This window comes from Suricata suricatta, chromosome 12 (assembly GCF_006229205.1).
Source record: "Suricata suricatta isolate VVHF042 chromosome 12, meerkat_22Aug2017_6uvM2_HiC, whole genome shotgun sequence".
NCBI classification, from domain to species: Eukaryota; Metazoa; Chordata; class Mammalia; order Carnivora; family Herpestidae; genus Suricata; species Suricata suricatta.
The window spans coordinates 54,948,398-54,961,534 of NC_043711.1; the positions used below are offsets into that span (position 1 = coordinate 54,948,398).

General features: G+C 45.3%; 1 protein-coding gene across 1 annotated transcript in view; it reads right to left on the reverse strand.

The window, feature by feature from the left end:
- Positions 1-5,419, reverse strand: part of ZXDC (ZXD family zinc finger C) — a 41,760-nt gene extending 36,341 nt beyond the window's left edge. Inside the window, exon 1 of the mRNA XM_029917903.1 lies at positions 5,398-5,419. Coding sequence (XP_029773763.1) covers positions 5,398-5,419 — 22 coding nt within the window. The remainder of the gene's footprint in view (positions 1-5,397) is intronic.
- Between the last annotated feature and the right edge of the window lie 7,718 nt (positions 5,420-13,137).

The following is a 13,137-nucleotide window of genomic DNA, read 5'->3' on the forward strand; positions in this document are numbered from 1 at the left end:
TAGCCTGAGGGGCTTCTGCCGGCCCCGACCGCGCGAGCTGCGGCCCGCCCGCGACCGAGGGGAGGGGTGCCGGCTTTCTCGTGGATCAGTAATAGCAGCCAACTGTCTTCACACTCACAAGTGTGAGGAAACGGAGGCACTGACAGTTCGAGTCCCTTGCCAGAGGTCACAGCCTAGAACTGGGCGAGTTAGGGTTCCGGCACCAGGCTGGGCTCACTGAACTGGAAACCGCCCCGCTGCCCCTGGCACCTGGCCCACAGACGTTGCAAGCAGTGCCCCCAGATCCCCCCCGCTACCCGCACCGGATCCCCGCCTACGCTCTTCCAACTGCCTTTCCTACTAAACTTCCTAAAGTCTCAACGCGTCCGCAGCCCTGACTCAGTTGTTGCCTGCACTTCCCCATCCCACCCCTCAACCCGGATTCAGTCTGGAGCGCCTCCACTTTGCTTCTCGGCACTGCTCTCCTGACCCAAACCCCTATTTCACGAGTAGCTCTTTGTTTCTTTAATGTTTTATTTATTTTTGAGAGAAAGAGACAACATGAGCAGGGGCGTGACAGAGAGGGAGACACAGAATCTGAAGCAGGCCCCAGGCTCTGAGCTGTCAGCACAGAGCCCGACGCGGGGCTCAAACCCACAAACCGTGAGATCATGACCTGAGCTGAAGCCGGACGCTTAACCGACTGAGCCACCCAGGCGCCCCTCACGACTAGCTTCTTAGGAAAACAACGCTGCAGCCTCCACCCAATTTTGTCTCCTTGGAACATAGCTGTGTCCTGATTTGGTGCACCCCGTTGCTCTTAGGCCTAGCTGGTCTCCCCGACATTTCTCACCACTTTACCCCTCCCTCTACAATCCGAACCCCCCCCCCCCACACCCAGCTTTATCTCTGTTCCTCCAACAGACCAAGCCAGTTCGACCCTGAGACTGCACAGCTGGTCTCTGATTCCTCTAGGAAGACTGGCCTTCTGATCAAGAACCCTCACCCACCCTCTTATTCTCCACCTCCCCTCTGATTTGTTTCCTCTTATAGCTCTCAAGTGCTGTTTTTTTATTTGCCCTTTTCCTGGATAATTCATGCTCTATATCCTCCTCTAGATTGTAGACTCCTTTAGGTAGGGCGAGACCAGGTCCAGTCTCCTCCACAGCTGTGTGCCCAGAAGCTAATGGGAAGACTCTCCGTTAAATATTTATTGTGTGCCTTATTATTAAAAGTAGTTTAAAAATAAGGTACATAAATAATATTGGAAATAGGAAACACCATATATATATATATGTATGTATATATAATTTATGCCTTGAAATATAGTGTTCCCGGGCCATTCCATCGAGGAAAGAATAATCTTGTCAACAAATTGTTCGGGGACAACTGGGTATCTACATAGGAAAGAATGAATTTGGACCCATACTTCCCACCAGACCCAAAAAGTAACTCAAAATGGATCAAAGACCTAAATGTAAGAGCAAAAACTGTTAAAAGAAAACAGTATATTTGTGTGACCTCGGATTAGGGGATGGTTTCCTAGATATGAAACTAAAACACAAGCAATGAAAGAAACAAATTGGGCTTCGTCAAAACCAAAAACTCTTTTACATCTAAGAACACCAAAAAGGAAGTGAAAACACAACCCCCAGAGTGGAAGAAAAATTTGCAAATCCTGTATCTGAGAAGCAACTACCACCCAGAATATAGTTTAAAAAACTTCTGACCCAGGGTGCCTGGGTGGTTCAGTCGGTTGGGCATCCGACTTCAGTTCATGTCATGATCTCACAGTTCGTGGGTTTGAGCCCTGCATTGGGCTCTGCGCTGACAGCTCAGAACCCGGAGCCTGCTTCAGATTCTGTGTCTCCCTCTCTCTCTCTCTGCCCCTTCCCCACTCATCCTCTGTCTCTCTTGCCTTCAAAAATAAATAAACATAAAAATTTTTTTTAAAACTCCTGACCCCACAGCAAAAAAGACAACCCAAATGGAAAACAAAGGATTTGAATAGATATCTCTCCAGAGATGTACCACTGGCCAATACGCCCATGAAAAGATGCTCAGTATTATTACTCATTAGGGAAATGCAAATCAAAACCACAAGGTTATAGTATTTCTTCCCACTAACAGCTATAATTTTTTAAGACGAAAAAGAACAAGTGTCAGGATGATGGAAAAATTGGAACCCTTATACATTTCTAGTGGGAATATAATCTGGTGAAGCTGGTGTGTGAGAAAGCGTGTCAGCTCCACAAAAGTTAAATACAGAATTTGGGGCGCCGGGGTGGCTCAGTCAGTTGAGCGTCCAACTTCAGCTCAAGTCATGATCTCACAGTTTGTTGGTTCGAGCCCCACGTCGGGCTCTGTGCTGACAGCTCAGAGCCTGGAGCCTGCTTCTGATTCTGTATTTCCCTCTCTGCCCCTCCCCTGCTCATGATCTGTCTCTCTGTCTCTCAAAAATAAATAAATAAAATAAATAAAATAAATAAATAAATAAAAATTTTTTAAATAAATAAAGTTAAACACAGAATTTCCCTATCACCCAGCAATTCTATTCCTAGGCATATATCCAAGAGAAATGAAAACACATTCATACAAAACTTTTCTGCGAATGGTCATAGTAGATTATTCATAATGCTACATAATAAAACGTGGAAACAACCAAGTGTTCATCAACAGGCAAATAAATGGGTAGACAAAATGTGGCATAACCACGTGGTGGAATATTATTCAGCCATGAAAATAAATGAAGTACGGATGCAGGCTACAACAGGGATGAACCTGCATTGAAGACATGCTAAGGGGAAAAAGCCAGGCACAAAATACCACATACTATCGGCTTCCACTCATATGTTTAGAAAAGGTGAATCCATAGAGCCAGAAGCTAGATTCGTAGTTGCCAGAGGATGGACAGTAAAGGCAACTTGGGACTAACTGCTAATAGCTATGGAATTTCTTTTTGCGGTGATGGAAATGCCCTGGGATTAGACGTAATTAGACTCCGTTGGGTATACTAAAAACCACGGACTTGGTCACCTTAGAACAGTAACTTTTACATTCTGTATGACTCTGATGAAAATATAATGTTAGGAAAAATCAATGCATAACATTGTTTAGAAGGATCCTGTTTGTAGAAGGAAGGAAAAAACGATGTGTATGTTCACGTACTTGCATATCCTTAGAAAATTCTAGAAAGATACACAAGACACTGCTCGTGCTTATGACTGCTTCTAAAGAGAGGTGGGGAATGAAAGGTACCTTCCCTTAATACTTCTCTCCTCTTGGCATTACTTGCTTTTGTGTAAGATCATGAATGGAGGTTTTGTTTTTGTGGTTTTATTTCAATTCCAGTATAATAAACACATAGTGTCATATTAGTTTCAAGTGTACAATATAGTAGTTCAACAATTCTATACATTACTCAGTGTTTCATCACAGTAAATGTACTCTTAATCTTTCACCTATTTCACCCACACTCCATCACCTCCTCCCACACTCCATCATCTCTCCTCTGGCAGGTGGTTTTTTATGTTTAAGAGTCGAGTTTTTTGTCTCTTTGTTCATTTCTTTGGTTTCTTAAATTCTGCATATGAGTAAAATCATGGCATTTGTTTTTCTCTAATTCATGTAGCTTAGTGTTATACTCCCTAATTCCACCACATTGTTGCTAATGGCAAGATTCCATTCTTTTTTATGGCAGAATAATATTCCATCGTATCTTTATGTCACTTCTTCCTTATCCATTCATCAGTTGATGGACATTTAGTCTACATTCATATCTTGGCGGTTGTAAATAGTGCTGCATTAACATAGGAATGCATGCATACATCCCTCTGGAGTGCATCCCTCTGGATGAGTGTTTTTTGTATTCTTCGAGTAAATACCCAGGAGTCCCATTGCTGGATCTACAGTTCTATTTTTAACTTTTTGAGGAAGCTCCACACTGTTTTCCACGGTGGCTGTACCACTTTGCATTTCCACCAACACTGCATGAAGATTCCTTTTTCTCTACATCCTCACCAACACCTGTTGTTTCTTGTGTTGTTGATTTTAGCCATTGTAACAAGTGTTAGGTGATATCGATTTGTAGTTTTGATTTGCATTTCCCCAACAAATGAGTGATAGTAAGCATCTTTTCATGTGTCCATTGGCCATCTGCATGTCTTCTATGGAGAAATGTCTTCATGTCTTCTGCCCATTTTTAATTGGATTATTTGTTTTCTGAGTGTTGGGCTTTAAATTCCTTAAAAAAATTTTTTTTACATTTATTTAATTTTGAGAGACAGAATGAGACAGAGCATGAGTGGGGGAGAGGCACAGACTCCAAAGCAGGCTCCAGAATCTGAACTGTCAACACAGAGCCTGACATGGGGCTCGAACCCACAAACTGTGAGATCATGACCTGAGCTGAAGTCAGATGCTCAATCAACTGAGCCACCCAGGCGCCTCTATAAATTCTTTATATATTGTGGATACTAACCTTTTATCAGCTATGTCATTGTAAATATCTTCTTCCATTCCATAGGTAGCCTTTTAGTTTTGTTGCTTGTTTCCTTGGCTGTGCAGAGCTTTTTATTTTGGTAAACTCCATAGTTTAATTTTGCTTTTGTTCCCTTTGCCTCAGGAGACATACCTAGAAAAATGTTGCTATGGTCAATGTCAGAGAAATTACTGCCTGTGCTCTCTTCTAGGATTTTTATGGTTTCAAGTCTCACCTTTAGTTAGGTCTTTAATCCCTTTTGAATTTATTTTTGTATATGTGTAAGAAAGTGGTCCAGTTTCATTCTTTTACATGTTACTATCCAGTTTTCCCAACACCATTTGTTACACTGTCTTTTTCCCATTGGATATTCCTGCCTCCTTTGTCGAAGTTAATTGACCATGTAATCATGGGTTTATTTCTGGACACTCTATTCTGTTCCATTGATCTATTTTTGCCAGTACTATACTATTTTGATTACTACTGCTTTGTAATATATCTTAAAATTTGGGATTGTGATACTTCCAGTTTTGTTCTTTTTCAAGTTTGCTTTGGCTATTTGAGGTCTTTTGTGGTTCCATACAAATTTTAGAATTATTTGTCCTAGTTGTGTGAGTAGATTGATACCTTGAAAGGGATTGCATTAAATCTATAGATTGCTTTAGATAGCATGGGCATTTTAAAAAGATTTATTCTCCCAATCAAAGAGCATGGAATGTCTTTCCATTTCTTTGTGTCATTTTCTATTTCTTTCACCAGTGTTTGTAGTTTGCAGAGTATAGGTCTTTCACCTCCTTGGTTAAGTTTATTCCTGGTATTTTATTACACCTTAAGTGTAAGTGGGATCGTTGTCTTAATTTCTTTTTCTGCTACTTCATTATCAGTGCATAGAAATGCAACAGAGTTCTGTGCATTGATTTTGTATCTTGTGACCTTACCGAATCCTAATAGTTTTTTCATGGAGTCTTTGGGATTTTCTATACATAGTATCATGTCATCTGTAAATAGTGAGTTTTACTTCTTCCTTTCCAATTTGGATGCATTTTATTTCTTTTTGTTGTTTGATTGGTGTGGCTAGGACTCCCAGTGCTATGTTGAATAGAAGTGGTGAGAGGGCAAGTCCTGGTCTTTTTCCTGACCTTAGGGGAAAAGCTCTGTTTTTCCCCACTGAATATGATGTTTTTCACATAAGGCCTTTATTGTGTTAGGTGTATTTCCTCTAGATCTACTTTGTTGAAGGTTTTTACCACAAATGTATGTTGTGCTTTGTCAGATGCTTTTTCTGAGTGTATTAAAACAATCATATGGTTTTTATCCTTCCTCTTATTCATGTGATGTATCAGGGTGATTGATTTGCAAATAGTGAACCACGCTTGCAACCCAGGAATAAATCCCACTTGTTTGATTCCATTTGCTAATATTTTATTGAGAATTTTTTTGTCTATGTTCATCAGAGATCTGCCAACTACAGAGTTTTCAAGATCATGAGTAATTTTTATAATTAAGTAACTTTTTCCACTATGGAAAACAGTATGGTGGTACTTTAAAAAACTGAACATGGAATTACTATATGACCCAACAATTCCATGTCTGGGTAGATACCCAAATAACTGAAAGCAGGGACTCAGATATTCACACAGCCATATACATAGAAGCATTATTCATAGCAGCCAAAAGTTGGAAGCAAGCCAAGTGCCCATAGATGGATAAATGGCTAAACAAAATGTGGTTTATGGACACCGTGGAATATTATTCAGTCCTCAAAAGGAAGGAAATTTTGAACATGTCACAACATGGATGAACCTTGTGCTACGTGAAATAAGCCAGTCACAAAAAACAATAAAGCCTATATTATTCCATTTATATGAAGTCCCTACAGTTGTCCAATTCACAGAGACAGAAAGTAGGATGGTGGCTATAGGGGCTGAGGTGGGGGGAAGGGGGAGTCAGGGCTTAGTGGATACGGAGTTTCAGTTTGGGAAGATGAAAACGTTCTGGGGCTGGAGGGTGGGGACGGCCACACAATAGCGTGATGGCTCAGAGCCTGATGTGGGGCTCAAACTCACAACCCATGAGATCATGGCCTGAGCTGAGATCAAGAGTCAGATGCTTCATCGGCTAAGCCACCCAGGCACCCCCAAAATTAAAAATTTTTTAATAACACACATCTGGTGGGAATATGGATGCATTTCCTCTTTTGGATTGTTCAGCTTTTAGGAGATACTCCTGGTATTTTTCATAACACTGTTAAATGAGTGAAATCAGCCTTACCAAACATTTGGTAAGGATTCATCTCACCCTTCCTACTGCCCGAGGTTCTCCGTTGCTGCCAGTAACAGGGCTGACAGAGAGGAGCAGATGCGCTAACTCAGGAGCTAGGCTAGGGTAGTTGTTGTTGCTCAGACAGACAGGATCTCTCCCCGCATGTGTGTGACAGCCCGGGGGAGGAGACGCAGATGACACACGAGTGCTTGTCATACTTGTTTGCATCTGGGGAGAAATCCCACCAGCTCAGATGTTGCTGGGCACCTAGCACTACAGCCAGGGCACAGGGGTCCCAGATCAACCGGGCTGGGCCAAAGGCCAAGACAAGTGTGTAGGGAAACAGGAAAGGCATTGATTTCAAGCAGGCCAACTCAGGGAAGACAGCGGACTAGCATCTCACAGATGGTCTCCAAAGTGCCAAAAATACGTCTAGGTTTATAGAAGGAAAATGTGGGGCAACTGTGGGTGGGTACAAGCAGGTGGGCAGTGAGGGTGATGTGGGCAGGGTCTTGCTGGCTCAGGGCGGTCCTTATTGCTTGAAGGGGTAGTTTCATTCCCATTGGGGATGCTTTGCCCGAAGGGTCTTTTTCCTGAATGAAACTGCAAAGAACTGAATCAATTAGAACATACAGACTGAGGGGTCCCTGGGTGGTTCAGTCGGTTAAGTGGTTGGCTCAGGTCATGATCTCCTGGCTCGTGGGTTCAAACCCCGCTTCGGGCTCTGTGTTGACAGCTCAGAGCCTGGAGCCTGCTTCGGATTCTGTGTCTCCCTCTCTCTCTCGAAAATAAACACTAAAAAAAAAAAAAACCATACAGATGAAGATCAAAATGGAGGGAAACGATGTGCCCTTTCAGCACTCTGATGGCATCACTGCGGGCTTTGACTCACCAATGTAGGTGTGCAGGGCATCGAAACATCTGGCAGGAGCAGGGTGGGCTGGGGTTGGGAGTTCAAGTGTGCATTAAAAAAATTTTTTTTATGTTCTTTCATTTTTGAGAAAGAGACTGTGAAAGCCAGGGAGCAGCAGAGAGGGAGAGAGGGAGACACAAAATCTGAAGCAGGCTCCAGGCTTTGAGCCATCAGCACAGAGCCCGACACGGGACTCGAGCCCATGAACCATGAGATCATGACCTGAGCCGAAGTCAGACGCCCAATTGACTGAGCCACCCAGGCGCCCTGAACGTGCATTTTTTTTGCCCAGCACCACTGAGCAGGGAAACTAAAGGGAGACCATGAAAAACTGCTTTTTTGCTCCTTTTCCCACATCCCTTCTTGCTACAGCCTATACCCCTGCCTCATACCCTGTCATTTTAGGACAGATAATATATGTCCTCCTTGTAAAGGTCAAGGAGGCAATGATTTCTTTGAAGTCTTCCAGCCCAGAGGAGAATATCTAGGGAGTGACCAGGTGTGGTCATTATGAATATCTTCCAGAACCACTGACTCACCAAGAACCCTGGCTCCAGAGTATAAGTGACTTAGGAGGATGCTTATGCACTCCTTTGTTCCTAGATGCCTGAGGAACCACATGCACTAGACTATAATCCTCAAGAAAAGGCCCAGACTCCAAGCAAAGAGAAGATGAGACTCACTCTTTTTCCCTTTCCGAGTTTCCCAGTTGCTCTGTTTGAATCTACATTCTCTCTGCATCTGCAATAAATCCTGCTCTCACTTCCTTTCAGCGCATTTGATTTCTATCCTGCAGGAAGCCAAGGACCTTCTTGACTGGTCCTGTGGGGCCTCTCTCCATCCTCAGACCCAGCCAGCCTGCAACACCACCAAGCAATGAACCCAATTCTGAGACTATCTACCTGGAGATAGCATCAGAAGGCATAGGTTAGGGGCTCAGTCCTATAAGACTGCCCCCCACCTCTCCCCTTGTCTCCTTCCCGCCTTGTCACTTGTGCTTCTGAGGGACTGGCAATAGACTGGAGGTGTCCATGATCCCGTCTTTGGGGTTGATACATGCGCTAGAGTGGCTCACAGAACTGAGGAACATGTTACTTACCAGCCTGTCAGTTTATTATAAAAGGACATAACTCAAGAACAGAGAGATAGAAGCGATGCATAAGGCAAGGTGTGGGGGAGGGGCACCGAGCTTCTGTGCCTGCTCCACCTGCCCTTCTCCCCAGATCTCCACATGCTCCCCAACCCAGGAGCTCTCCTAGCCCTGTCCTCAAGGCTCGGATATGCAGGCATGACTGATTAAATCACTGGCTGTTGGGCACCCTCCTACACTGTTGGTGGGAATGTAAACTGGTGCAGCCGCTCTGGAAAACAGTGTGGAGGTTCCTCAGAAAATTAACAGTAGAACTCCCCTATGACCCAGCAATAGCACTGCTAGGGATTTACCCAAGGGATACAGAAGTGCTGATGCATAGGAGCACATGTACCCCAATGTTCATAGCGGCACTTTCAACAATAGCCAAGTCATGGAAAGAGCCTAAATATCCATCAACTTATGAATGGATAAAGAAGATGTGGTTTATCTATACAATGGAATAATACTACATGGCAATGAGAAAGAGTGAAATCTGGCCATTCGTAGCAATATGGATGGACCTTGAGGGTGTCATGCTAAGTGAAATAAGTCAGGCAGAGAAGGACAGATACCATATGTTTTCACTCATAAGTGTAACAGGAGAAACTTAACACAGGACCATGGGGGAGGGGAAAGGGAAAAAATAGGGAGAGGGAGGGAGGTAAACCATGAGAGACTCTTGAATACTGAGAACAAATGGGGTTGAGGGAGAGGGGAAGCAGGGTGAAGAGCATGGAGGAGGGCACTTGTGGGGATGAGCACTAGGTGTTATATGGAAACCAACTTGTCAATAAACTATAAAAGAAAAAATTAAAAAAAAAATCCATTACTGGCTGCTGCTGCTGGATTCCGTCTCTAGCCCCTCCCCACTCTCCAGAGGTCAGAGGGTGGGACTGAAAGTTCCAACCCTCTAATCACACCTTTGGTTCCCCTGGCAACCAACCCCCCAGCTTTCCGTGTTATCCAAAAGTCACCTCATTTACATAAACTCAGGTGTGCTATAAAGGAGTTTGTTAAGAATATAAAGATACCTTTTTAAAAAATTGTTATCTTAAAAAAATGTTAATTTTTGACAGAGAGACAGAGCACAAGCGGGGTAGAGGCAGAGAGGAGACACACACACAGAATCAGAAGCAGGCTCTAGGCTCTGTGCTGACAGCTCAGAGCCTGACGCGGGGCTCGAACTCATGAACTGTGAGATCATGACCTGAGCTGAAGCCAGACCCCTAACTGACTGAGCCACCCAAGAGCCTCTAGATTGTAAGAACACCTTGATCACTCTTATTAGTAGACAATCCCAAGGGTTTTAGAAGCTCTGTGCCAGAAATGGAATGAAAACCAACTATATAATTTTTATTATAAATCAAAATACCACAGAGTAGGAGGAAACTTCTGCATCCGGAATCCTGTGATGGTAAATTTTACGTGATAATTAAACCTTGTTTCTGGGTGTGTCTCCGAGGGTGCTCCCAGACATGATTAACAGTTAAATGGGCGTCTCTTCTGCAAATAGGTGGGCGTTTGCAATCTGTGGAGGTGGTGGAAGAGGAATTTCATTTTTTCCTACATATCTCACAGAGCTGGGACACCTCATCTCATCCCCAGCTTTTTTTTCCCTCCAGTGTTTATTTATTTTTAAGAGACAGAGCACAGACAGGGGACGAGCTGAGAGAGAGAGAGACAGACAGAGACAGACAGACAGACAGACAGACAGAATCAGAAGCAGGCTCCAGGCTCCTCCCTGGCAGCACAGAGCCCGACGAGGGGCTCAAACTCTCAAACCATGAGATCACGACCTGACCTGAAGTCATACTTAACCTACTGAGCCCCCCAGGCGCCCCCCGCTCCCGCTCTTGTTCTGGACTTTACACCATTACTCCCCTGGTTCTCAGGCCTTCATGCTTGAGCTGATTACACCTCTGGCTCTCCTGGGCCTACAGCTTCCGGTTCCATGGGACTGCCATGATATATATGGCAGCCACATGTATCTATAAACATCTATAGAGGTACAGATATAGCTCCTACTGGTTCTGTTTCTCTAGAGAACAATCGTACACAGATTCAAATCCCAGCAGAGGCCCTGCAGGTGACCCACAGTGAGAAGCAAGCAGTGTAAGAAACCAGCATCATCAGCATCAGTGGAGGGCGCTAAGGATTGGTAGGGACTGGGGCCCTAGGAGCCTCGAGCAGCTTGCTGATACAGAGGTGGTCAGGGCACAGTGTCACCTGATCTCTTGATTTCTTTAAGTAAACTGAGAATCTGGATATTTAAGCGAAATCTTCCAGCTTGTAAAAACCATTGACAAAGACCAGGCCAAACAAAATGCAATAGCAGGTCAAGTCTGGGCCCCTGCCCTCATTGTAGGAACTTACTGGAAAACCTGGGACAAGAGAGCTCATGCTAGCCCCTGGCTGGCTCAGTCAGTAGAACACACAGCTCTTGATCTTGAGGCGTGAGTTTGAGCCCCACGTTGGGGGGTGAGAGTTCAGCTGAAAAAGGAGAGCTCATCACTCAGGTGAGCCCTGCTGAACTCGTCTGGGCAGGCCAGCAAGGGAAGCCTCTGGTTCCCAGGGAGTCCCAGGGTCACGGAGGGTCGAGGCTGCCCAGGGAGAGGCCCTGACATGTTCACAACCTTGGATTTTTAAGGCAACTGACACCTATGCCATCATGGCCAACATTTTGATGAAAACACTTCTCAGTAGACCACACATCTCTGCTTCCTTAAGAATAACACTATTTTTTTAATTTTTAAATATTTATTTATTATTGAGACAGAAACAAAGCATGAGTGGGGAAGGGGCAGAGAGAGGGGGAGACACAGAATCTGAAGGAAGCTCCAGGCTCTGAGCTATCAGCACAGAGCCTGACACAGGGCTCGATCTCAGGAACCATGAGATCATGACCTGAGCCGAAGTTGGACACTTAACCAACTGAGCCCCCTAGGCACTATTTTAAATGGTGTTTTAAAATAACAACTGTCTGCCTGAGACACCATCAAACATGCCACAGTGTTCCATCCATTCTGTGGCATCTGGATGAGGTGTCTCTCCATCCGATGGGGCGATGATCGAGCGGGAGTGGGTGGTGCGGGAGGTGAACGATTTTCCCTAAGGCAAAATAGAGGAGATAGAAGTTTATCGAATACACTGCAAGGGAGAGGGGGCAGGACCACAGAGGAGAGGTCATCCACAAGGATGTAGCGGGCGGGGGCTGCTTTTAAAGAGGGACGATGGGGGTGCCTGGGGGGCTCAGCTGTAGAGTGTGCAACTCTTGGTCTCAGGGTTGTGAGTTTAACCCCCACATTGAAGATGTAGCCTATTTTAAAAAATAAAAAAGATGCTGGATGGGGAAAGGTCCTGGTCTTAACGTGGAACATGTCCTCCCTTTCTCCTTAGGAACAGGGAATTGTCACTCGGATGCATGCATGGCAACTGGTTGACAGACCCTATGAGGAGTTAGAACTGAGCTTGCTGCATAGGACAGAAGCCCTCCTGGGATGGCTTTAACGGGGGAGGGCCCTGGAGTCTGGACCAGGGCCAGCGAGGCTGGGACAGCGTCTCCACTGCCGCCTGGGGCTGGGGACCTGCTCTCTCAGTCCTCCACAGGCTTCTGTGCTTCTGCCGGGTTGTTGTGCCTCCCGGCATCACAGCAGAGCTTCTCTCGCGGAGGAACGGACAGGGCCAAAAGCAATCCAGCCTCACCTGGCCACTTTGATTCCAGCTGTCCCGGAACTGTAGACGTCCACCTCCATCTCAGAGGCCAGTGGTCCCTCCTAATTAGAAAATCATCTTGAAAATCAACTACTTTTTTAATATATATACTTACTGCTGCCAAGACAGAATTGGGGTTTTGTTAGCAAGGGAAAAGGAGACAATGGCCCCTGGGGCCGAGGCAGACAGCGCCCAGGGCCTGAAGACAGCTAGACTAGCCTCCTCTTTGCAAGCATAGAGGGGGAGGGGGGCCAGGTTTTCTTTGGCTCCTTAGTCACCTGCCCCCCAATCTGTTTCTCAATTGTCTGTTTAGGGTGGGCATTTGTCACGACCCCCAGGGGCTGAGCGAGGGCTCAGAACTACTGAGAACGAAGTGCATGGTCAAAGCCACCCTGCTTTGCACAGTGAGGTCATGGCCAGGAAGAGTCTCCTGGCCTGGACAGCCAGCAGGTGTGGTGCCTCTGTCTGACTTCCTGCGTGGCCCTGGAAGTTTACAGGGAAGGGGGAGCCCCGTGTCAGTCAGTGGGGTGGGCAGGGTGGAAGAAGAGAGGCAGGAAATTCACCCCTCACTTTTATAACCTGGGGGAGAATAGAGGAGTCTCTTGGTCGCCCCTTGAGTGTGATGCAGGTGTTACACTCTGTGTTAGCTTGGAAAACTAG